Here is a 27,107-nt window from a genome sequence, read left to right as displayed (position 1 = left end):
TTATTTCCTATAGTCGACCCCAGAAAGGACTTATGGCAGACAGTCCCTAAGGTCGAGGGGGCGGTCTCTACTCTAAACAAACGCACTACTATTCCCATAGAAGATAGTTGTGCTTTTAAAGATCCTATGGATAAAAAATTAGAGGGTTTGCTTAAAAAAATGTTTGTTCAGCAAGGTTACCTTCTTCAACCAATTTCATGCATTGTTCCTGTCACTACGGCAGCGTGTTTCTGGTTCGAAGAACTAGAAAAGTCGCTCGATAAAGAATCTTCGTATGAGGAGATTATGGGCAGAGTTCATGCACTTAAATTGGCTAACTCTTTTATTCTAGATGCCGCTTTGCAATTAGCGAGATTAGCGGCGAAAAATTCAGGGTTTGCTATCGTGGCGCGCAGAGCGCTCTGGCTGAAGTCTTGGTCAGCGGATGTGTCTTCCAAGACAAAATTACTTAACATCCCTTTCAAGGGCAAAACACTGTTTGGGCCTGATTTGAAAGAGATTATTTCAGACATCACCGGAGGAAAGGGCCACGCCCTTCCTCAGGATAGGTCTTTTAAGGCTAGAAATAAGCCTAATTTTCGTCCCTTTCGCAGAAACGGACCAGCCTCTACTTCTACATCCTCTAAGCAAGAGGGTAATACTTCTCACCCAAACCAGCCTGGAGACCGATGCAAGGCTGGAACAAGGGTAAGCAGGCCAAGAAGCCTGCCACTGCTACCAAAACAGCATGAAGGGATGGCCCCCGATCCGGGACCGGATCTGGTGGGGGGCAGACTTTCTCTCTTTGCTCAGGCCTGGGCAAGAGATGTTCAGGATCCTTGGGCACTAGAAATAGTTTCTCAAGGTTATCTCCTGGAATTCAAGGAACTACCCCCAAGGGGAAGGTTCCACAGGTCTCAATTATCTTCAAACCAAATAAAAAGACAGGCATTCTTACATTGTGTAGAAGACCTGTTAAGGATGGGAGTAATTCATCCAGTTCCAATAAAAGAACAAGGGATGGGGTTTTACTCCCTGTTCATAGTTCCCAAAAAAGAGGGAACGTTCAGACCAATTCTAGATCTCAAGATCCTAAACAAATTTCTCAGGGTCCCATCGTTCAAAATGGAAACCATTCGAACGATCCTTCCTACCATCCAGGAAGGTCAATTCATGACTACGGTGGATTTAAAGGATGCGTACCTCCATATTCCCATCCACAAGGAACATCATCAGTTTCTAAGGTTCGCTTTTCTGGACAAGCATTACCAGTTTGTGGCACTTCCATTCGGGTTAGCCACTGCTCCGAGAATTTTCACAAAGGTACTAGGGTCCCTTCTAGCGGTTCTAAGACCAAGGGGCATTGCAGTAGTACCGTACTTGGACGACATCCTGATTCAAGCGTCGTCTCTGTCAAAGGCAAAGGCTCATACGGACATCGTCCTAGCCTTTCTCAGATCTCACGGATGGAAAGTAAACATAGAAAAAAGTTCTCTTTCCCCGTCAACAAGAGTTCCCTTCTTGGGAACAATAATAGACTCCTTAGAAATTAGAATTTTTCTGACAGAGGTCAGAAAATCAAAACTTCTAAGCTCTTGTCAAGTTCTTCATTCTGTTCTTCGTCCTTCCATAGCGCAGTGCATGGAAGTAATAGGATTGATGGTTGCAGCAATGGACATAGTTCCTTTTGCACGAATTCATCTAAGACCATTACAACTGTGCATGCTCAGACAGTGGAATGGGGATTATACAGACTTGTCTCCGACGATTCAAGTAAATCAAAGGACCAGAGATTCACTCCGTTGGTGGCTAATCCTGGACAATCTGTCACAGGGAATGAGCTTCCGCAGACCAGAGTGGGTCATTGTCACGACCGACGCCAGTCTGGTGGGCTGGGGCGCGGTCTGGGAACCCCTGAAAGCTCAGGGTCTATGGTCTCGGGAAGAATCTCTTCTCCCGATAAACATTCTGGAACTGAGAGCGATATTCAATGCTCTCAAAGCTTGGCCTCATCTAGCAAAGGCCAAATTCATAAGGTTTCAATCAGACAACATGACGACAGTTGCTTATATCAACCATCAGGGGGGAGCAAGGAGTTCCCTGGCGATGGAGGAAGTGACCAAGATAATTCAATGGGCGGAGGATCACTCCTGCCACTTATCTGCAATCCACATCCCAGGAATGGAAAATTGGGAAGCGGATTTTCTGAGTCGTCAGACATTCCATCCGGGGGAGTGGGAACTCCACCTGGAAATCTTTGCCCAAATAACTCAATTATGGGGCATTCCAGACATGGATCTGATGGCGTCTCGCCAGAACTTCAAGGTTCCTTGTTACGGGTCCAGATCCAGGGATCCCAAGGCGACTCTAGTTGATGCACTAGTAGCACCTTGGACCTTCAACCTAGCTTATGTTTTCCCACCGTTTCCTCTCATTCCCAGGCTGATAGCCAGGATCAACCAGGAGAGGGCTTCGGTGATCTTGATAGCTCCTGCGTGGCCACACAGGACTTGGTATGCAGACCTGGTGAATATGTCATCGGCTCCACCATGGAAGCTACCTTTGAGACAGGACCTTCTTGTTCAAGGTCCATTCGAACATCCGAATCTGGTTTCTCTCCAACTGACTGCTTGGAGATTGAACGCTTGATTTTATCAAAGCGTGGGTTTTCAGATTCTGTAATAGATACTCTTATTCAGGCTAGAAAGCCTGTAACTAGAAAGATTTACCATAAGATATGGAAAAAATATATCTATTGGTGTGAATCTAAAGGATTCCCATGGAACAAGATAAAAATTCCTAGGATTTTTATCCTTTCTACAAGAGGGTTTGGAGAAGGGATTATCTGCAAGTTCTCTGAAGGGACAGATTTCTGCGTTATCTGTTTTACTTCACAAAAGGCTGGCAGCTGTGCCAGACGTTCAGGCGTTTGTTCAGGCTCTGGTTAGAATCAAGCCTGTTTACAGACCTTTGACTCCTCCCTGGAGTCTCAATCTAGTTCTTTCAGTTCTTCAAGGGGTTCCGTTTGACCCCTTACATTCCGTAGATATTAAGTTATTATCTTGGAAAGTTTTGTTTTTGGTTGCAATTTCTTCTGCTAGAAGAGTTTCAGAGTTATCTGCTCTGCAGTGTTCTCCACCCTATCTGGCGTTCCATGCAGATAAGGTGGTTTTGCGTACTAAGCCTGGTTTTCTTCCGAAAGTTGTTTCCAACAAGAATATTAACCAGGAGATAGTTGTACCTTCTTTGTGCCCGAATCCAGTTTCAAAGAAGGAACGTTTGTTACACAATTTGGACGTAGTCCGTGCTCTAAAATTCTATTTAGAGGCAACTAAAGATTTCAGACAAACTTCTTCTTTGTTTGTTGTTTATTCTGGTAAAAGGAGAGGTCAAAAAGCAACTTCTACCTCTCTTTCTTTTTGGCTTAAAAGCATTATCCGATTGGCTTATGAGACTGCCGGACGGCAGCCTCCTGAAAGAATCACCGCTCACTCCACTAGGGCTGTGGCTTCCACATGGGCCTTCAAGAACGAGGCTTCTGTTGACCAGATATGTAAGGCAGCGACTTGGTCTTCTCTGCACACTTTTGCCAAATTTTACAAATTTGATACTTTTGCTTCTTCGGAGGCTATTTTTGGGAGAAAGGTTTTGCAAGCCGTGGTGCCTTCCATTTAGGTGACCTGATTTGCTCCCTCCCTTCATCCGTGTCCTAAAGCTTTGGTATTGGTTCCCACAAGTAAGGATGACGCCGTGGACCGGACACACCTATGTTGGAGAAAACAGAATTTATGCTTACCTGATAAATTACTTTCTCCAACGGTGTGTCCGGTCCACGGCCCGCCCTGGTTTTTTTTTTTTTAATCAGGTCTGATGAATTATTTTCTCTAACTACAGTCACCACGGTATCATATGGTTTCTCCTATGCATATTTCCTCCTGTACGTCGGTCGAATGACTGGGGTAGGCGGAGCCTAGGAGGGATCATATGACCAGCTTTGCTGGGCTCTTTGCCATTTCCTGTTGGGGAAGAGAATATCCCACAAGTAAGGATGACGCCGTGGACCGGACACACCGTTGGAGAAAGTAATTTATCAGGTAAGCATAAATTATGTTTTCCTCTCCTGATATCTCTCCCTCTTTACTCAACCAGATTTCTGACTGCCTCTCTGCAATTTTCTCTTGAATGTCTTCACACTACCTCCAACTCCATCTGTCCAAAACTGAGCTGCTTCTTATCCCCCCCCCCCCCTCTTCGAGACATCCGACACCTGACATTTCTCTGATGGTTAGAGACTCTATTCTCAACACCTCACCTCAGGTCCGCTGCCTTGGGGTCAAAGTAGACTCAGAACTCACATTCAACCCACATATACAAACGCTTACCAAATCCTGCCGTTTACACCTACGCAACATTTCCAGAATTCGTCCCTTCCTTACTTAAAAAACTACAAAAATACTTATTCATTCTCTCATCCTGTCACGCATTGATTATTGCAATCTACTCTTAAATGACCTTCCAAAACGCCGCCTCTCCTCCCTCCAATCTATTATGAATGCTTCTGCTAGACTCATCCACCTTAGTCGACTATCTACATCAGCTGCTCCGCTCTGTCAGTCTCTACACTGGCTCCCCATACATTCCAGAATACAATTTAAAGTATTAGCCCTAACCTACAAAGCACTCAACAGTCTAACTCCCAACTATATTTCCTCTCTCATCGTGAAATACTCCCCATCGCGTCCTCTTCGATCAACCTCTGACCTACGTCTCTACACTCCTGTTATCTCTACGTCCCACTCCCGCCTCCAAGACTTCGCACATGCTGCTCCTGTCCTCTGGAACTCTCTACCCCGCTCCATTAGACTGTCTCTAACCTTGTATAGCTTCAGACAATCCTTGAAAACCCACCTATTCAGAGAGGCTTACCATCTCTCCTCCATCCTGCATCCGAACCAAGCTAATACATGTACATGAACTGCCTGACTCACTGCTGCAAATACAACCAATGTAAGAAGCTACCCCAACCTTATGTCTCTGCACCCTAAACCTATAGACTGTGAGCTCTCCAGAGCAGGGCCCTCTTCCTCCTGTACTAGATTTGTTTAGTTTTATGTTTTGTATTTTATCACAAATCTTTGTCATTGTATACCACTATCATTGTACCCAGCACTACGGAATTTGGCGGCGCTATACAAATAAATGATAATAAAGAAGAATAATAAATAATAGTGACACCAACAAAAGCACAAATACATAAACAGATACCCACAGAAATACTCACAGGAGGTAAAATGTCTGCACATTGCCTTCCCCTAAATCAACAGTGTGTGACATGCATGATAAAAAAAAAATAGCAGAAATTAAGAGATCACTTTAAAAAAAAAAAAAAAAATCATATTTGTAAATGTGCAAACAAAAATACTTCTGTGAATTCAAAATTGTACATTAATGATCTGTCACAATGGGTAGATGAAGAAAAGTACTTTTTGAAAGGTTGACATATTTTTTTTTTTTTAAGTTTATTTATTTTTTCCCCCAACCAAGAGCACCACTTCAAATCTGGTGTACAAATGTTCCCATCTGTCAGCTGTACTTATGGATTTTGAAAATGCTGTACTCTATATGGTCTTGGTGAAACCATAAGCTGTGGTACTCAGTCTCATACCATTAAATCTGGTTAAATGCAGGATTTAGGCTTGTTTGTATTTCAAAATTAAGTCAGCTGTAGTGTAAACTGAAGTTTCTGTCTCATTTCAAACACTGAGCAATCTTAGCCTGAGAGTATAACCATTTATGCAGATGTAAAAATCTTAGATAAAATGCCTCCTGGAATGTATGTGTGTGTGTGTATGTATGCGTATGTATGCGTATGTATGCGTGTGTATGTATGTGTGTGTATATATATATATATATATATCTCTCATCTGTTACATTTTCATCAACACTGGTTAATGATATCGGTATGAACTCAACTTTATGTGTATTAGATATGGCTGTCCTTGGAACTATAAAGTACAGTCAGCCTCCTACCATGAATAAACTGGCAAAGTCTTATAACTTATACTACCAAGAACTTTTCCTATATGGACTTACCAAGATTGAATTTTTGATGTGAAGAACTTTAAATGAGCAGGCTGTTTTTGACTTTTAAAGGTCGTTCGTCCATTCCAAGCTTGATAACTCCTTTCTTTTGTAAGCTTTTATACACACTGTACCGTATATCTTGTGATTTTTATATTTTTCAAAAACTCTAATAAAAATTTAAATATAAAAAAACAAAAAAAACTCCTCCTCATATCTGCCAAAAGGGCACCTACAATTTTGTGTATAGAGGAGGAAACACTTCTGCATGGTTTTAAATATAGAATTTCTACAACATTGTCAAATAATCATAAATACACTGCTGGGTTTCATTTCCCTTTAAGATGGAGGTGACCTTTGGGGGCTGGGGGAGGGAAGAGAGCTGTTTGAGAGAGGTCAGGTAGGGATCAGGGTGTGGGATGTGTCTGGTGGGAGGCTGATCTCTACATTAAAGCTAAAATTAACCCTACAAGCTACCTAATTAACCCCTTCACTGCTGGGCATAATACAAGTGTGGTGCGCAGCGGCATTTAGCGGCCTTCTAATTGGCAAAAAGTAATGCCAAAGCCATAAATGTCTGCTATTTCTGAACAAAGGGTATCCCAGAAAAGCATTTACAACCATTTGTGCCATAATTGCACAAGCTGTTTGTAAATTTCAGTGAGAAACCTAAAGTTAGTGAAAAAGTTAGATTATTTTTTTTTATCGCATTTGGCGGGTGAAATGGTGGCATGAAATATACCAAAATGGGCCTAATTGAATACTTAGGGCTGTCTACTAAAATATATATATATATATATTATATATATATATATATATATATATATATATATATATATATATATATATATATATATATATATATATATATATATATATATATATATAGTTTTGTTAGGTAAATATAAAAAAACCTCTATTTCTGTTTAAATGTAGTGATGGCAAAAATGCTAAAAATGCTCTGGTCTTTTGGGGAAGTTTTTGTCTAAAATGCTTGGTCCTTAAGGGGTTATGGTAACTATAGTACAGATAATTATCAGCTATGTCTCTCTGATAATGTCACAAATATATGAAGTGTAGACATTGTGAAACAGGCCTTAGCACATAGCTAAAGAGAGAGCTGAGGCACTGAGGTGAATTAAGTCAAAGTTTACACAAGTAGTGAGGCTGGTAAGGCAAGATATTGTAGAGATTATGCAGCTGTTGGCCAGTGCACATCAATCCAGGAATAACAAGGTACATAGTTATCAGCAGGTTACCATGAGGATATACAAACGCTATTGGCCATTTTATCATCCATGCACAGTGACAAGGATTCTCTTGCTCACATTTCATGTCCCCTCCTTTTTTTAATTTTTTTTTATTTTATAGGTTGCTGCTGGGACTCTGGATGCTAGTGCAAAAATCTATGCAGTAAGAGTGGATGCTGTGCATGCTGATGTTTACAAAGTGCTCGGAGGGCTTGGTAAAGAATCAAATTCTCCTGATGGAACCGTAGACCATGACCCAGGTACTATCCTGATTGGCCACATATCTGTTTTCAATTGCTTATTAGACTTCTGTAGAAACAATACAACAAAGTCTCCCATATTATTATGGCTGGGTGAAAAATGTATATCCTATTACATGCCTTGAGTACAGCATATCAATGTGTCATGTTTATTTTTGTGATTAGTTACATCCTTAACTAAACTACCATTTAAAAAAAATGGTAATGCTTTGAGCCTAAAAATATATTACTTCCTTCTGGACTTTCCTGTGAAATATGCTTTCCTTATTCAGTATACAGCAAATTGCAGGTAAGACTAGAATTTAGAGACTGAGGTTAAAGACCCTTGTACAATCAAGATTATTAGTCATACATTCTTGCATGGAAATCTTACAATTGGCAGGAATTTGTCATGTAAGATCTCAATCTGCAACATTCCAGCTGCAAGATTCAGGTCAACAATTTCCTGACCATATTGCAACCAAATCTTACAAAAATTGGCAGAAAAGCCACTGTTCATCCATATCATGACAGCACTAGAAAGAAAAGAGCCATGGTCTAAGCTCCACCCCCCCACACACACTTTATTCACAAATAAGAACTATTTTTTGTTATTCTATAACCACTTCATGATGTATCATATCATATGCAAAAATTGAGTGCCTTGGCATAATGTTTTATTGTTATATTCTCTACAGATGCATCTAAGGAAACTCTGGATGATAAAAAAAATCAGAAAAAGAGGAAACGCTCATACAGAACCATTGAAAAAAATGTAGGCAATATCAACCGCGCTGAAGTAGATCGTAAGACTGAGGCAAGTCTCTCTTTTTCCAAGGGATAGAGGGCTACGCAATGTTTTTATTATGAGGGTGTCACAACAGGCTTCTAGTGGCATTAACCAATATTAGGCCAAAGTCTGGGGAAAAAAAAAGAATTGTTAATTGGTATTGCTTTTTGAGTATATTTTCTAAATCTTCAAATGTTTTAGTTATAGTCGCAACAACTAATTCCTCGGCACCGGCAGCTCTACTTTAATAAACTTCAGCACATGATATTGTGTTTTTATGTCTACAGACTTTTTACTTTTTCAGGAAGTTTCTTTTTAAGCTTACAACTACTCCTGGCTTATGTAAATTATATCACATGTAAAACCCAGAAATAATAGGAGTCGTCATTTTGGATTGTTTATATTTAATTCAGGTGATTTGTGACTATGCTTTGCATTATATAGTGCCAAGCTTATTATTTACACTTAGTCAGATTGATAGACGTTATTTGAATTGTTGTGCACTATTATCTGTTTTTACAATTTTATTAGCTGATTGCTTGCTATTGCTGATTAAATGTACCGTACAGATAACTGTTTAAGTCTTTGTCCTGTTATTGATATATATTCCTTAGCGCTTTGGATCGGTCACTCTTAGACCCTGAGTATTTTGATGAGATAAAAAATGTATAACTTAGTATGTTTCATAAAACAAAAAAAAATAATATATAAATTTGGGGCCACTTCTGGACTTAATAACTATGTACTCTTTGGGGCCACTTCTGGACTTAACAACCATTGTGGAGGAAGGAGTAAGATAGCAAAATAATATGAAAATAAGTTTAATACTAAATTATTAGAAAAGATCTTGAGTTTAGCCGTAAATCAAACGGGAAAAAAGTGCTTCACATATTGCCTATAATATCCTTAAGTTGTCTTTGAAAGCTTTTTAGGCACAGTTAGTGTTGATGATCTTCTTATTAACCACCTCTAAAGCAAGAGAGCTCTTCCAGTTAGTCAAAGGTGTCAATGGTAATTAAGCAAAACATGTATTGACTCCAACACATTAACTGATATGCGTGTGAAAGCTGTGTTAAATCCAAAAGTCTCAGAAGGGTAATCATGATTATCATGAGTCCACGCATATCGCTGTTAGCTAAGGGCCCAAATAACATATTGGTGTCTTGGACGGGAAGTTTAGTAAATCTCATAGCAGTTTTGATAGGGAACCGCCAGGATTGCCACAATGTCTGATCAGGAACACGTAATTAAATGTTGAAGTACCAACCTTTTATAGCTTGGTAGTAGGGCTGGGCGATGTGGGGGGAGGGGGGGAAATCACAATTTGTTATATATAAAAAAAAAAACGTGATTGCGATTTAATCGCGATTTTCTTAAAAATTACTATAACACCTTAATTTTTCAATAAAAAGTTTATTTAACACTACAGAATCTTAAAGGGACAGTAAACCTTAAAAATAATGTTATATAATTCTGCACATAGTGCAGAATTATATAGCATTGTATTAGCCAAATTTTATAAAACCTAATGTACCCTTTTAATTTTTTTAATTAAACGCTGTTTTACAGATCTGCTCTCTGTACTCTGCTGAGTGGGTCTGTTATATTCACACAGCGCATCGGGCCAGCTGTATAGTCACAGCCCGGCCCGACCGCGCCATAAGACTAAGTGCAGCTCGCTCCTGCTCTGCAGCTGTATAGTCACAGCCCGGCCCGACCGCGCCATAAGACTAAGTGCAGCTCACTCCTGCTCTGTCTGACAGAGCAGGAGCGAGCTGCACTTAGTCTTATGGCGCGGTCGGGCCGGGCTGTGACTATACAGCTGGCCCGATGCTCTGTGTGAATATAACCGACCCGCTCAGCAGAGTACAGAGAGCAGGTCTGTAAAACAGCGTTTTTAAAAAAAATTAAATGGGTACATTTAGGTTTTATAAAGTTTGGCTAATATAATGTTATATAATTCTGCACTATGTGCAGAATTATATAACATTATTTTTAAGGTTTACTGACACCTTTAATGTACATGTTTCTCAATGTACAATATACTCTGGGAGCATAAAAATACAAACCACATGTGTGTGTGTGTGTATATGTATATGTATGTATATATATATATATATATATATATATATATATATATATATATATATATATAATATATAATATATATATATATATATATTATATATAATATATATATATATATATGTGTGTGTGTATGTATATGTGTATATATACACATACACACACCCCGAAATGATCGTCTGGGGTTGCTGTGTTCCTTGTTCAGAGAGGAATTGCCTGGTATTTCGGCGCTGGACTGACCGTAATAGGCGGGATCAGACTGATATACTACAAGAAAGTTCTACTCTGTGAAAAGCATTACTGGGTTAAAAAGTTGCACCCAGGTGGTAAATCGCCATAGAACAGGCTAACAATGTTATTGAGCCAGTTGTTCGTTCCTGTGAGTGCACTTCTCTATGTATATATGTGTGTGTATATATGTGTATGTGTGTGTGTGTATATATATATATATATATATATATATATATATATATATATATATATATATATATATATATATATATATATATATATATATATATATATATGTATATGTGTGTGGGCTGAGCATGTTGCAGGATCATGGGATGTGTACCCGGTCCGGTATGAGAGTGCAGTTCCCTTCCGTGTTTTGTATATGTCTAGGGTGATTACATATGCCTGTGCTCCCTTCCCTTGTTCCCAGTTTGTTTGGATTTGAAAGCTTGCATCGTGTGGCTGTTTTAGGGTCCCAGGTATTGGAAAGGACCTTGACGAGGTACCTGGGCTTGTCCCATTTGGCCAGATGCGGTAACTAACCTTTCCATTTTTGCTTTTAAATCTTAGCTGAGAGCTTGTGAGTGCTGGGTTTTCTCTGTGTGTTGTTGTATTTTGTTTTGTAATTTTCCCTATGGTTCTTGCACCCAAACCTGTCTGGGGTTAACTGCCTGTGACTCTGGGGATAGCACAGCTTCCTGTGAGTGCCAGTGGCACCCAGGGCTGAGCATGTTGCAGGGTCATGGGATGTGTACCCGGTCCGGTATGAGAGTGCAGTTCCCTTACGTGTTTTGTATATGTCTAGGGTGATTATATATGTGTGTGTATGTATGTATGTATGTATGTGTGTATATATATATATATATATATATATATATATATATATATATATATATATATATATATATATATATATATATATAAATTTAAACATTATCTTAACTGAAAATGAGGGCTGATCCTTTCAGAAATGCTGTGCCTTGCTGATATCAAATACATTGTAGATGCAGTTAACCCAGCAGCTAGCTAGCAGAGGGGACTGCAGTTTTAGCCTTTTTGGCAGCCGTGGGGTTAACTGCATCTGCTATGTATTTGAGCCGTTTCTCAGAGAGCAGGAGATTGTGTAGGAGGTTCCATAATGATTACATACCCTAAGATTCAGACAGCAGACGTCCTTAGGGGGAAATATAAGTAAGTGGCTTTCCCTCCTCTTCAGTCTCCTGCATGGGCTCTGCTTTTAGACTTCTATAGATTGATCGCCTGCTACGGAGATCACAAACAGAATGTGAAAGTAAAACAGCCATTTTACAGCTAAAAGCAACCACTAGATGGAGCTGGTTTGCAAGAAATCACATACAAATCAATGCAGTACAGACACATCTGAAGATTTAAATTTTTTTAAAAAAAATCGTGTACTCTCGCGGTTTTAAAACCGCAGCGGTTAATCGTGCGGCCCTACTTGGTAGTTCTAGTCCTGATTTACCGTGACTATGGTGAATTCTTTTAAATATTCCATTCTGTCAAATCATAATTTACGGTGTGGTAGTGAGTTAACAATGTGCAGGGCCCAATTAAATTGCAGCAATATCCTTTGAAGGTAGCTGCTCTATGATGAGGTAGTTCCCTTTATAACCAGAAATTGGTGTTAGAGTCACCATGTTAAGTTGTGTATCTCGTGGAAGAGCCGAGGTGTTGTGCAGCTTTTGAAAAGTCGTCTCCCCCCCACAACATAGCACACCTGGTCTATAACCAAACTTGATGTTGTGACATTGCTTTGATGAAAGTATTCTGCCTGGGGATCCAGTGGTTAAATCGGGCAAGATGTGGCTTTGATATTAAGGCATTGCTGGGGTTGAAGCTCTGTATTGTACATCTGGTGTTATATTTGCCTAGATTTTCTGTAAGGGAGGCTCTTCACACTGTTTACAATATAGAACTGTGAAAATTACCGCATCCATTGCTCAAGAAATTGATAACAGTATTCTTCGAGATCTCCACATATATGTGGTGTAAAAGTTTAGTTTATAATCCATAGGTGCTTTATCGATTTAAGGCTTGCAGGAGATTTTCTAGCATTGCCCCACACATGGCTGCACTTTCCAACTGTTTAGCTAATGGAAATATAATTCTTACGGTGGATGTGATCAGTAATATTAACGTTGCAGGTTAGGGTCTGGTACTATGGATGATCGTGGTGTATAAAACTATGATTTTTTTCTTCTAAGTGGCTGTATACCGCGGACTTCCAGGGGGATGCGTTGCCTGACAGCCCCTGCTGCAGGCCTCAGTTGTTAGATTTGTCTCCGCGGTCATATATACAGCAAATTCCACGGCAATCATTAGTGCTAGGTGGGGAAAGTATGATTATCAGATGCTGTAAAATAATGTCAACAACGGGTTATTTCACAATTTTCTGAAGCTCCTGAATATGCAACTGCTTTACGTCACAGCTTGAAAACGCCCCCCACTTTGGATCTTTTTTTAATTGTTGTTTTTTTTATTAAATATTTTAATAAATTGTGATATGTACCAGATTTAACCTCTTAAGTATTTATCTGTTATTTTAAAATCAAATTATTTTTTTCTATAATGTTATAGCTGGTTATTTACCACTGCATATAGATATTTAAGTTAGAAATGAAGTCCAGGCTTACTTTGTTGAGAGGCCCCCTGTCAGGGACGAACACCCTCTGCATTGGTGGAGAGCTAACAAAACTAAATATCCCACCTTGGTGAAAATTGGCAAAATCCTAACCCCTGTATCCGCTGTTGCCTCCGCTGTTGCAGATACCGGGGTCTGAATATGCACATTTACTTTAAATTGTGTGATGTTTTTAGTAACATGATAAAAAAAACTTGTTCAGTCCTGCCCTGGATGTTAAAGGGACAGTATACACCAATTTTCATATAACTGCATGTAATACACTACTATAAAGAATAATATGCTCATATACTGATATAAAAATCCACTATATAACCGTTTAAAAACGTACTTAAAAGCTTCCAGTTTAGCTCTGTTTATGAAGTTACTGGAACACCCACTACATGTGGGAAATAGCAGACACTACCCCCTCCCCCTTCCTTTGCATATGAAAAGACCCTTAACGCAAACGGAAGCAAGCTGGCGTAGGTATTCTCCTATAACTTTGGGGCTTGGTTAGGAGTCTGAATATCAGAGCAATGTTATTTTAAAAATAAGCAAAATTATCCATTAACCCTTTCGTGACAGGGTTAAAGTGCCTACATCGGAACAACTGTTCCGATGTAGACAAATTGAAACTACGCGATCGTGCATACGATCGCGAGATTTCAATTATTGGATCGCATCTGGGGGGCGTCCCTACAATCCTAGGAACGCCCTCCAGACCGCGATTAAATCCCTGAAGCACAGAAGGCTTCAGGACAGCCGTTAGTTATGACGTTCCATTCCGTCATAACGGCTTTAAAGCCCAGTCTAATTATGACGGAATGGAACGGCATAACGGCTTTAAAAGGTTAAAAAACAAACTTTATGGGCTATATAAATGGATCATCTACAAAACATTTATGCAAAGAAAAATCTAGTGTATAATGTCCTTTTAATCATCCCTTTGTCCATTGTTTCCATGCTGTATGTGCTACCCAGCTGTTAGTCACTTAGTATTGCAGTGCTTGTGTTCAAGTAAGAACAATGGGGTGAGTACAGTACAATTAAATATTCTAGAGAGAGACCACATTTACATAACTTATTATTGTAATTGTTCTATTTTATTACTATTTGTTGTTTAATGTCTTGTGCATATTTTTTTTTTTTAAATTAAACTTTGATATGTATGTACAGTATATAGTGTTTGCTACTATTAGCGCTTTCTGGCATCCGCTTGGAACCTATCCACGCACATACGGGGGTCAAACTGTACTTATTCATCCAAGGCATCTCAACACCAACATAGCTTGCAAAATGAGAGCCAGCCTCAGCCAGGAGCATGTGATATCTTGAAATTTTTGCATTTCAATGCAAAGTTTCTGGAAGAGCAAATAACAGAATGTTGAAAAAAGTGATAGTCTACCTCTTTTCAGTTTGTGGTTTTGTGCTGCTTACAAATTGGACAAACAGTTGTGTTACTTTAAAGTTTTAGTCTTCAGTTTGTGGATTATATTTTAAATATACAAAATAATGGTATATATTTTTAATCCAATTAATCGAAAAAATAATCGACAGATTAATATGAAAATAAGTTAGTTGCATCCCTAGTTTTAGGACTCACATTGTGTTTGAATATATAAACTTTAGATCACAGTATTTTCTTTTTTATATTATTGTATCACATTAATGGAGTTTTTGTGTTCTCAGGGGTTATATAGAAAATAACTAAAGGTTGTATAGAATGAGTCTCAGTACCTCAGGGTCATCTGGCTGATTTTGTTTATTAATAAGACATTAATTATACAGAATTTTGATTTTTTTCTATTTGTGTCGGTGCTTTTCTTCAGATTATAGTGGTTCAGGTAGACATTTTATAGTTCAACATTTTCTTTTTGTAGATTGATCCACTGTTCCAGAGGTCTGCTGCTTCCTTTGATGAGTTCAGCACTGCAGGAGTTTTCCTTTCTACCATGCGATGTTATGATTATCACAGTGAGCTTCGCTTTGATTCAGATGTGAAACCCCTTGCTACTATTCAGGAAGCAGAACCACCCAGCCCAGGGCAGATGGACATGTCTGAGCTGAAATGTAAGCTACAGTTTGTTGTCTGTTGCATGATTTTGAGATATGTAGTTTAAAATATTAAGTATAAATTAAGTTCATTGATAGTTAATTTGCAAGAGGGAAGAAACTGTCTATACATTGTAATTTTCTAAATTCTGATGCTACTTTTCATACTGTACACCTCTATTCCAGAGACTTACTTAAAGGGACAGTCAAGTCCAAAAAAACCTTTCATTTTTCAAATAGGGCATGTGTTCTCTTGGTATTCTAGTTGAAATCAAACCTAGGGAGGCACATATGATAATTTCTAAGCCCTTGAAGGCCGCCTCTATTTTATTTACTTTTCACAGCAGGGGAGAGCAAGCTCATGTAGGCTATATAGATAGCATTGTGATCACGCCCGTGGCTAGTGGCAGACACTGCACTAATTGGCTAAAATGCAAGTCAATAGATAATAACTAAAAGTCATGTGATTAGGGGCGGTCAGAAGATGCTTAGATACAAGTTAGTCACAGAAGTAAAAAGTGTATTAATATAACAGTGTTGGTTTTGCAAAACTGGGGAATGGGTAATAAAGGAATTATCTATCTTTTTAAACAACAAAAATTCTGGTGTTGACTGTCCCTTTAAAATCCTCTTTTCAATTATTATGTATTATATAAATTTAGAATGCACAAGGGGAAAAGGTTGAATATCTATCTTTACTTTCATAAAAAATGGTGAGAGTCCCTGAAGTCTCTCATGTGGGAATACATACCAGGCGGAGGCAAAAACACCTCTACATTCCAGAGCTTTAAATGCTCCCTCTCTCCCATAATCCCTCAGGCAAATTTTTGCCTCCAAGATGGAGTAAGGTGAATTCTGAAGTTCTGGTCTACATGTTGCTGATAGGGGTTCTCCAACCAATCTAAGACCTATTTTCTCCTCAGAGAGCCCTAGGAAGGACAGAGGGGAAGACAGGAGTGTCAGCAAGGCAGTGAAAATCTTTTGTTAGTGTGGAAATATCACAGGCGTACCATGTAAAATGTGGATTTATCTGCGAATCCCTTGGTCTATGCCTAACAGGCCAGATTTCCTTTATCTTAAAGGGACACTAAAGTCAAAATTAAAGTTTCATGTTTTAGATAAAGCATGAATCATGTGCACATTCTTTTTATATGCACACTATCTGAGGCTCCAGCTCCTACTGACCATATGCAAAAATACACAGTATATATGTATACCCCAAAGCAGAACATGCTGTGAGATGTCATCCCAGAAAATGCAGCATGTCTGCAGAAAGAATGGGACACATGCAGGAACTAATGGCGCTTTTACTTTGCAGCATTGTTCCACATTAGACTGCTCTCTTCAAATAGAGATGTGCTCTGGCTGCACTGTGTAAGTTTTCCATAACAGTCTGTTTGAAGAGAACAGTCAAATTATAGAGCAGCACAAAGCAACAGTGCATTTATTGTTGACTAGCTGTCAAGGATTTTTTTCAACCCTGCCCCCCTAGCCTTTCTCGGTCTGCAAAACTGTGATTTCTGAATATAAGATGTTCTTAAATTGAATTTTATTTAAAAATGACCTGCAGAAAATTTTTCACAAAAAAAAAAATCTCATTGCAGAAAGTGAAAAGTTCTGCCTCTGGGTATATATATGCATTTTGTAATTGGCTGATGGCTGTCACATGATAAGGGGGAGAAAAAATAGGATTAACTTTGAATTTAAAATAAGCAGTATTATATTTTCTGGAATATTTCAAAGTAAGTACTATTGCATTGTATTGTGTATTTGTCAGTTATTCAATGCTACTGTATTTAGTGGTCCTTTAACTAGGGCACAGGTGAAACAACCAGCTTAAAGGGACAGTCTACCATAGAATTGTTATTGTTTTAAAAGATAGATAATCCCTTTATTACCCATTCCCCAGTTTTGCATAACCAACACGGTTATATTAATATACAGGCAGTCCCCGGGTTACGTACAAGATAGGGACTTTAGGTTTGTTCTTAAGTTGAATTTGTATGTAAGTTGGAACAGGCACTTTTTTTAGGTGAAACTCTAGCCAAACATTTTTTTTTTGTTTTGGATAGCATAGGATAAAGTTTGTTTTGCTATCTGAGCCCCTGTTGAGAAAATTTCACATCACTTTCTGTCCTTGTGACAATTGGATTTTCAGTATTTTGGATTATCCTGGAAAGAAGGATTGTTGATAAAGCTCTATTTTCTCTGTATGTAAGTACGAGTTGTACTTAAGTCGGATGTCTGTAACCCGAGGACTGCCTGTACTTTTTACCTCTGTGATTACCTTGTATCTAGGAACCTTCTTCCAGTCCCCTGATCACATGACTGTGACTGTTTATTATCTATTGTCTTAAATTTAGCATTGTTTTGTGCTAAATCTTAAATAACCCCCTGTGCCTGAACAGTGTTATCTATATGGCCCACATGTACTTTCTATCTCTTTGTATTGAAAAGAGATTTAAAAAGCATGTGATAAGAGGCAGCCCTCAAAGGCTTAGAAATCAGCATATGAGCCTACCTATGTTTAGTTTAAACTAAGAATACCAAGAGAAAAAAGCACATTTGATGATAAAAGTAAATTGGAAAGTTGATTAAAATTATGTCCTATCTGAATAATCAGTTTAATTTATACTAGACTGTCCCTTTAAGGGTGTAAACCGTTTTTTTTTTGTTTTCAAAGAAAAACACACAAATACTTGGAAAACAATCCATATGAAAATATTGATCGATTTTACAATTGCAAAGTTTTAACAAAAAATGAAAGAGAAATCATTGTCATAACCAATGACACAATATGATTCCATTCATGAATTGTTAAAGAATTAATGACTTAAGTTACAGTATTAGGTCAGATAGTTCAAATATAAAGGGAAGAGAAAAGAAAGAGAGAAAATTTTTTTTCTTTTTCTTTGTCGCTCTCTTTGTCGCTCTCCCCTTCATATCATCCAGCTCAGTAGTTAACAGTATACTTGTTTTATGATTATCCAAGCCAATTACGAGGGAATTGCCCTGATTATATATTTAATAAAACATATGGAGAATTAATGAGTGGTTTTATTAGTTGCACTTGAATTTTCTGAAAGGACAAAATAACCTTAATCCATTTGCACAAAAAACCTTACGCCTAGATTTAGTTTTGTCTGTAAAGACCCGCGGTGCTAACGCTGCTTTTTTTTCCAGCGCACCCTTAAGCCAACGCTGGTATTTAGAGTTGTCTGAATGGCTGCGTTCGCCTCAGAAAAGGGAGCGTTGAGCAAATTTAGCTCCACTTCAACCCTCAATACCAGCGTTGCTTACGGTAGCGGTAAGATGGAAAAACGTGCTTGTGCACTAGGAAACAATGGGGCTGAGCTGGCTGAAAAAAACCTAACGCCTGCAAAAAAGCAGCGTTCAGCTCCTAACGCAGCCCCATTGTTTCCTATGGGGAAACACTCTCTAAGTCTACACCCTAACATGAACCCCAAGTCTAAACACCCCTAACCTTACACTTATTAACCCCTAATCTGCCGCCCCCGCTATCGCTGACACCTACATTATATTAACCCCTAATCTGCCGCTCCGGACACCGCTGCAACCTACATTATAGCTATGAACCCCTAATCTACTGCCCCTAACATCACCGACACCTATATTATATTTATTAACCCCTAATCTGTCCCCCCCCCCACGTCGCCGCCACCTACCTACAATTATTAACCCCTAATCTGCTGACCGGACCTCGCCGCCACTATAATAAATGTATTAACCCCTAAACCGCCGTACTCTCGCCTCGCAAACACTATAATACATTTTATTAACCCCTAATCTGCACTCCCTAACATCGCCGTCACCTACCTACAAATATGAACCCCTAATCTGCCGCCCCCATTGTCGCCGCTACTATAATAAAGTTATTAACCCCTAAACCTAAGTCTAACCCTAACACCCCCCTAACTTAAATATCATTTAAATTAATCTAAATAAATTGACTATAATTAAATAAATTATTCCTATTTAAAAATAAATACTTACCTATAAAATAAACCCTAATATAGCTACAATATAACTATTAGTTACATTGTAGCTATTTTAGGATTTATATTTATTTTACAGGCAACTTTGTATTTATTTTAACTAGGTTCCATAGCTATTAAATAGTTAATAACTATTTAATAGCTACCTAGTTAAAATAATTACAAAATTACCTGTAAAATAAATCCTAACCTAAGTTACAAATACACCTAACACTACACTATCAATAAATCAATTAAATAATTTACAATTATCTAAACTAAAATACAATTAAATAAACTAATCTATAATACAAAAAAACAAACACTAAATTACAGAAAATAAAACTTTCTTTCATGTAATTAGCAAGAGTCCATGAGCTAGTGACGTATGGGATATACATTCCTACCAGGAGGGGCAAAGTTTCCCAAACCTTAAAATGCCTATAAATACACCCCTCACCACACCCACAATTCAGTTTTACAAACTTTGCCTCCTATGGAGGTGGTGAAGTAAGTTTGTGCTAGATTCTACGTTGATATGCGCTCCGCAGCAAGTTGGAGCCCGGTTTTCCTCTCAGCGTGCAGTGAATGTCAGAGGGATGTGAGGAGAGTATTGCCTATTTGAATGCAGTGATCTCCTTCTACGGGGTCTATTTCATAGGTTCTCTGTTATCGGTCGTAGAGATTCATCTCTTACCTCCCTTTTCAGATCGACGATATACTCTTATTTATATACCATTTCCTCTGCTGATTCTCGTTTCAGTACTGGTTTGGCTTTCTACAAACATGTAGATGAGTGTCCTGGGGTAAGTAAATCTTATTTTCTGTGACACTCTAAGCTATGGTTGGGCACTTTGTTTATAAAGTTCTAAATATATGTATTCAAACATTTATTTGCCTTGACTCAGAATGTTCAACATTCCTTATTTTTCAGACAGTCAGTTTCATATTTGGGATAATGCATTTGAATTAATCATTTTTTCTTACCTTCAATTAATATCTTTAAAACCGATTGTTCGACACTCTCTAACGTGGTGGACAGATCACCATCGTTTAATTCAGGGGGCTTCTTTTGTGCTTCCGACCTGGACTGTAATTTCAACAGATGCAAGTCTCACAGGTTGGGGAGCTGTGTGGGGATCTCTGACGGCACAAGGAGTTTGGGAATCTCAGGAGGTGAGATTACCGATCAATATTTTGGAACTCCGTGCAATTTTCAGAGCTCTTCAGTTTTGGCCTCTTCTGAAGAGAGAATCGTTCATTTGTTTTCAGACAGACAATGTCACAACTGTGGCATACATCAATCATCAAGGAGGGACTCACAGTCCTCTGGCTATGAAAGAAGTATCTCAAATTTTGGTTTGGGCGGAATCCAGCTCCTGTCTAATCTCTGCGGTTCATATCCCAGGTATAGACAATTGGGAAGCGGATTATCTCAGTCGCCAAACGTTGCATCCGGGCGAATGGTCTCTTCACCCAGAGGTATTTCTTCAGATTGTTCAAATGTGGGAACTTCCAGAAATAGATCTGATGGCGTCTCATCTAAACAAGAAACTTCCCAGGTATCTGTCCAGATCCCGGGATCCTCAGGCGGAGGCAGTGGATGCATTATCACTTCCTTGGAAGTATCATCCTGCCTATATCTTTCCGCCTCTAGTTCTTCTTCCAAGAGTAATCTCCAAGATTCTGAAGGAATGCTCGTTTGTTCTGCTGGTAGCTCCGGCATGGCCTCTCAGGTTTTGGTATGCGGATCTTGTCCGGATGGCCTCTTGCCAACCGTGGACTCTTCCGTTAAGACCAGACCTTCTGTCGCAAGGTCCTTTTTTCCATCAGGATCTGAAATCCTTAAATTTAAAGGTATGGAGATTGAACGCTTGATTCTTGGTCAAAGAGGTTTCTCTGACTCGGTGATTAATACTATGTTACAGGCACGTAAATCTGTATCTAGAGAGATATATTATAGAGTCTGGAAGACTTATATTTCTTGGTGTCTTTCTCATCATTTTTCTTGGCATTCTTTTAGAATACCGAGAATTTTACAGTTTCTTCAGGATGGTTTAGATAAGGGTTTGTCCGCAAGTTCTTTGAAAGGACAAATCTCTGCTCTTTCTGTTCTTTTTCACAGAAAGATTGCTATTCTTCCTGATATTCATTGTTTTGTACAAGCTTTGGTTCGTATAAAACCTGTCATTAAGTCAATTTCTCCTCCTTGGAGTTTGAATTTGGTTCTGGGAGCTCTTCAAGCTCCTCCGTTTGAACCTATGCATTCATTGGACATTAAATTACTTTCTTGGAAAGTTTTGTTCCTTTTGGCAATCTCTTCTGCCAGAAGAGTTTCTGAATTATCTGCTCTTTCTTGTGAGTCTCCTTTTCTGATTTTTCATCAGGATAAGGCGGTGTTGCGAACTTCTTTTGAATTTTTACCTAAAGTTGTGAATTCCAACAACATTAGTAGTGAAATTGTGGTTCCTTCATTATGTCCTAATCCTAAGAATTCTAAGGAGAAATCATTGCATTCTTTGGATGTTGTTAGAGCTTTGAAATATTATGTTGAAGCTACTAAGTCTTTCCGAAAGACTTCTAGTCTATTTGTTATCTTTTCCGGTTCTAGAAAAGGCCAGAAAGCTTCTGCCATTTCTTTGGCATCTTGGTTGAAATCTTTAATTCATCTTGCCTATGTTGAGTCGGGTAAAACTCCGCCTCAGAGGATTACAGCTCATTCTACTAGGTCAGTTTCTACTTCCTGGGCGTTTAGGAATGAAGCTTCGGTTGATCAGATTTGCAAAGCAGCAACTTGGTCCTCTTTGCATACTTTTACTAAATTCTACCATTTTGATGTATTTTCTTCTTCTGAAGCAGTTTTTGGTAGAAAAGTACTTCAGGCAGCGGTTTCAGTTTGAATCTTCTGCTTATGTTTTTCATTAAACTTTATTTTGGGTGTGGATTATTTTCAGCAGGAATTGGCTGTCTTTATTTTATCCCTCCCTCTCTAGTGACTCTTGTGTGGAAAGATCCACATCTTGGGTAATCATTATCCCATACGTCACTAGCTCATGGACTCTTGCTAATTACATGAAAGAAAACATAATTTATGTAAGAACTTACCTGATAAATTCATTTCTTTCATATTAGCAAGAGTCCATGAGGCCCGCCCTTTTTTTGTGGTGGTTATGATTTTTGTATAAAGCACAATTATTCCAATTCCTTATTTTATATGCTTTCGCACTTTTTTTATCACCCCACTTCTTGGCTATTCGTTAAACTGAATTGTGGGTGTGGTGAGGGGTGTATTTATAGGCATTTTAAGGTTTGGGAAACTTTGCCCCTCCTGGTAGGAATGTATATCCCATACGTCACTAGCTCATGGACTCTTGCTAATATGAAAGAAATGAATTTATCAGGTAAGTTCTTACATAAATTATGTTTTTTTGCAAGAAGTTTAAACTAATTACACCTAATCTAAGCCCCCTAATAAAATAAAAAAGCCCCCCCAAAATAATAAAATGCCCTACCCTATTCTAAATTACAAAGTAATCAGCTCTTTTACCAGCCCTTAAAAGGGCCTTTTGCGGGGCATTGCCCCAAAGTAATCGGCTCTTTTACCTGTAAAAAAAAATACAACCCCCCCCCCAACATTAAAACCCACCACCCACATACCCCTACTCTAACCCACCCAAACCCCCCTTAAATAAACCTAACACTAACCCCCTGAAGATCTCCCTACCTTGAGTCGTCTTCACCCAGCCGAGCCGAATTCTTCATCCAAGCAGAGCAACAAGAGGTCCTCCATCCGGTAGAAGTCTTCATCCAAGGGGGGCAAGAAGAGGTCCTCCATCCAGTAGAAGTCTTCATCCAAGCGGGGTCTTCTACCTTCATCCATCTGGAGCGGAGCCATCTTCCATACAGCCGACGCGGAGCCATCCTCTTCAACCGACAGACTAAGGACGAATGACAGTTCCTTTAAGGGACGTCATCCAAGATGGCGTCCCTCGAATTCCGATTGGCTGATAGGATTCTATCAGCCAATCGGAATTACGGTAAGAAAAATCTGATTGGCTGATTCAATCAGCCAATCAGATTGACGTTCAATCCGATTGGCTGATCCAATCAGCCAATCGGATTGACCTCGCATTCTATTGGCTGTTCCGATCAGCCAATAGAATGCAAGGTCAATCTGATTGGATCAGCCAATCGGATTGAACTTCAATCTGATTGGCTGATTGAATCAGCCAATCAGATTTTTCTTACCTTAAGTCCGATTGGCTGATAGAATTCTATCAGCCAATCGGAATTCGAGGGACGCCATCTTGGATGATGTCCCTTAAAGGAACCGTCATTCGTCGTTAGTCCGTTGGTTGAAGAGGATGGCTCCGCGTCGGCTGTATGGAAGATGGCTCCGCTCTGCTCCGGATGGAGGACCTCTTCTTGCCCCGCTTGGATGAAGACTTCTACCAGATGGAGGACCTCTTTTTGCCCCGCTTGGCTGAAGACTTCTACCAGATGGAGGACCTCTTGTTGCTCCGCTTGGATGAAGAATTCGGCTCGGCTGGGTGAAGACGACTCAAGGTAGGGAGATCTTCAGGGGGTTAGTGTTAGGTTTATTTAAGGGGGGTTTGGGTGGGTTAGAGTAGGGGTATGTGGGTGGTGGGTTTTAATGTTGGGGGGGTTGTATTTTTTTTTTATAGGTAAAAGAGCTGATTACTTTGGGGCAATGACCCGCAAAAGGCCCTTTTAAGGGCTTGTAAAAGAGCTGATTACTTTGTAATTTAGAATAGGGTAGGGCATTTTATTATTTTGGGGGGCTTTTTTATTTTATTAGGGGGCTTAGATTAGGTGTAATTAGTTTAAACTTCTTGTAAAAAAAAATTATTTTCTGTAATTTAGTGTTTTTTTTTTTTTGTATTATAGATTATTTAATTGTATTTTAGTTTAGCTAATTTAATTAATTTATTGATAGTGTAGTGTTTGGTGTATTTATAACTTAGGTTAGGATTTATTTTACAGGTAATTTTGTAATTATTTTAGCTAGGTAGCTATTAAATACTTATTAACTGTTTAATAGCTATTGTACCTAGTTAAAATAAATACAAAGTTGCCTGTAAAATAAATATAAATCCTAAAATAGCTACAATGTAACTAATAGTTATATTGTAGCTATATTAGGGTTTATTTTATAGGTAAGTATTTAGTTTTGAATAGGATTAATTTATTTAATTATAGTAAATTTATTTTGTTAAATTAAAATTATATTTAAGTTAGGGGGTGTTAGGGTTAGACTTAGGTTTAGGGGTTAATAACTTTATTATAGTAGCGGCGACGTTGGGGGCGGGAGATTAGGGGTTAATAATTGTAGCTAGGTGGCGGCGATGTTTGGGAGGGCAGATTAGGGGTTAATACAATTTATTATAGTGTTTGCGAGACGGGAGTACGGCGGTTTAGGTGTTAATACATTTATTATAGTGGCGGCGAGGTCTGGTCGGCAGATTAGAGGTTAATAAGTGTAGGTAGGTGGCGGCGACGTTGGGGGGGGGCAGATTAGGCGGTAATAAATATAATATAGGTGTCGGCGATATTAGGGGCAGCAGATTAGGGGTTCATAGGGATAATGTAGGTTGCGGCAGTGTCCGGAGCGGCAGATTAGGGGTTAAAAAAATGTATTATAGGGTTTGCGATGTGGGGGGGCCTCGGTTTAGGGGTTCATAGGTAGTTTATGGGTGTTAGTGTACTTTATAGCTCAGTTGTTAGGAGCTTTATGTTCCCGCGTTAGCCCATAAAGCTCTTAACTACTGACTTTTTTTGACGGTAGGAGTCTTGTCGGTAGAGGCTCTACCGCTCACTTCTTCCAAGACTCGTAATACCAGCGTTAGGCAAATCCCATTGAAAAGATAGGATACGCAATTGACGTAAGGGGATCTGCGGTAGCCTCGAGTCGCGGAAAGAAAGTGAGCGGTAGACACTTTCCTGCCCGACTCTAAATACCAGCGGGCGGTAAAAAGCAGCGTTAGGACCCCTTAACGCTGCTTTTGACGGCTAACGCCAAACTCTAAATCTAGGCGTTAATTTGCCTAGAGTTTGGATTATGTAAGTTTAATTTCTCTGTCGTAAATTGTGAAAATATTATTATTATTTTTTTAAACTGGAGAATCTAGGAGAATGAATGGCTTTCCAATTCTATAATATTAGGTTACGAGCTATAATTATGATTGAATTAACCAGTTTATAATTTCTACATAGAACAGATTGTTCTTAATATCAGTTTTTAATAATTATAGCCAATAATTAATTTTAGACCAGGATTGCCTAATCTTTGGGCAAGACCAAAAAGCAATGATACATTTTTGCCTGTTCTGCATTACATCTTAAACACGGCAAGGTCTTTCTGTACCACTTAGTAAGTTTTTCAGGTGTAATATAAGTAGAGTAGATCAACGTCAAATGACCTTCTCTCCAGGCTGTTGGTACCCAGGATTTATTAATTTTAGACTCTCTTGAATTTCCTTAAAGGTACATACAACACAAATTTTTTCTTTCATAATTCAGATAGAGCATACCATTTTAAACAACTTCCCAATTTACTTCTGTTATCACATTGTCTTTGTTTTCTTGTTATCCTTTGTTGAAAAGCTGGGATGTAAGCTCATGAGTGTGCATGTGTCCACAACACTATATGGCAGCAGTTTTGCAACAATGATGTTATACATTAGCAGGAGCACTAGATGGCAGCACTATTTCCTGTCATGTAGTGTTTCAGGCATGTGCACGCTACCTACCTAGGTATCCCTTCAACAAAGAATATCATGAGAACGAAACAAATTTGATAATAGAAGTAAATTGGAAACTTTTTTTAAAAATTGTATTCTCTATCTAAATAATGAGACATTTTTTGGGGGTTTACTGTCCCTTTAACTGTGATATGAGGGAAGTATCTGCCACTTATTTTGTATCCATTTGAGCTGGGACATTTCATTGAAAGAATTTAAAATGTTATAAAATGATGTAATAGAGTATATACCTGGTTGGAATAATTTTATTCTGATAGCAAGCATGCCCAGTGCCCAATTAGTCGTATATTTATTTTTCAATTTCCTAATAAAATGCCTACTTTGTTCGCCCCTTAACTAACCTAGAAAAACTGTATTCATCAACCCCTCCCATTAAACATACCCTATCCCATTTATACCAATTTCTCACCCAACTCCCTATGGGTAATACTCCACATTATATTGAAACTTGGGAAAAAGAACTGGGCTCATGCATTATCCCTCAAACAGCTACAAACATATTTAACAATACTAAATCGTCCTCCACATCTTCTTCTATATTAGAGATAAATTTCAAAATATTGCACTGCTGGTATTTAACACTAAAACGTTTACATAGACTATTTCCCAAAACCAGCAATAGATGCTGGAGATGTTGCCATGTGAGAAGTGGAATGAGCCATATGTGGTGGTGGTGCTCTCAACTTAACCAATTTTGGAGAGATATAATTGCAGAAATTGAAGTTATTCTTCAAACCACTCTTTCCCTCAATCCACAGGTTTGGCTGTAAAACAAATCTGTAAAACTTCCTTCAAAACTCTACAGACCCAACCCCTCTTTAAAACTATGGTTAACAGTGCTAAAGTCCTTATAGCCAAAAATTGGAAAGCAAAAGAAGTTCCTAATGTGAGGATGTGGAGATTAAAAGTAACAAACTTACTTGAATCAGATGACTATAGCTCTTACAAATCAGAAAATAGGGATCCGTTCATTTAA

The 27,107-nt window shown here is 38.7% G+C and overlaps 1 protein-coding gene across 3 annotated transcripts in view; it reads left to right on the top strand.

The window, feature by feature from the left end:
- NCAPH (non-SMC condensin I complex subunit H) overlaps window positions 1–27,107 on the top strand; it is a 132,915-nt gene that overhangs the window by 16,919 nt on the left and 88,889 nt on the right. For all 3 annotated transcript variants that reach the window (XM_053717824.1, XM_053717822.1, XM_053717823.1), the window contains exons 5-7: window positions 7,432–7,570; window positions 8,248–8,366; window positions 15,183–15,372. In XM_053717824.1, the coding sequence (XP_053573799.1) occupies window positions 7,432–7,570; window positions 8,248–8,366; window positions 15,183–15,372 (448 nt within the window). The remainder of the gene's footprint in view (window positions 1–7,431; window positions 7,571–8,247; window positions 8,367–15,182; window positions 15,373–27,107) is intronic.

Source organism: Bombina bombina, chromosome 6, assembly GCF_027579735.1.
Source record: "Bombina bombina isolate aBomBom1 chromosome 6, aBomBom1.pri, whole genome shotgun sequence".
NCBI classification, from domain to species: domain Eukaryota; kingdom Metazoa; phylum Chordata; class Amphibia; order Anura; family Bombinatoridae; genus Bombina; species Bombina bombina.
This window is presented reverse-complemented; position numbering and strand designations above follow the sequence as displayed.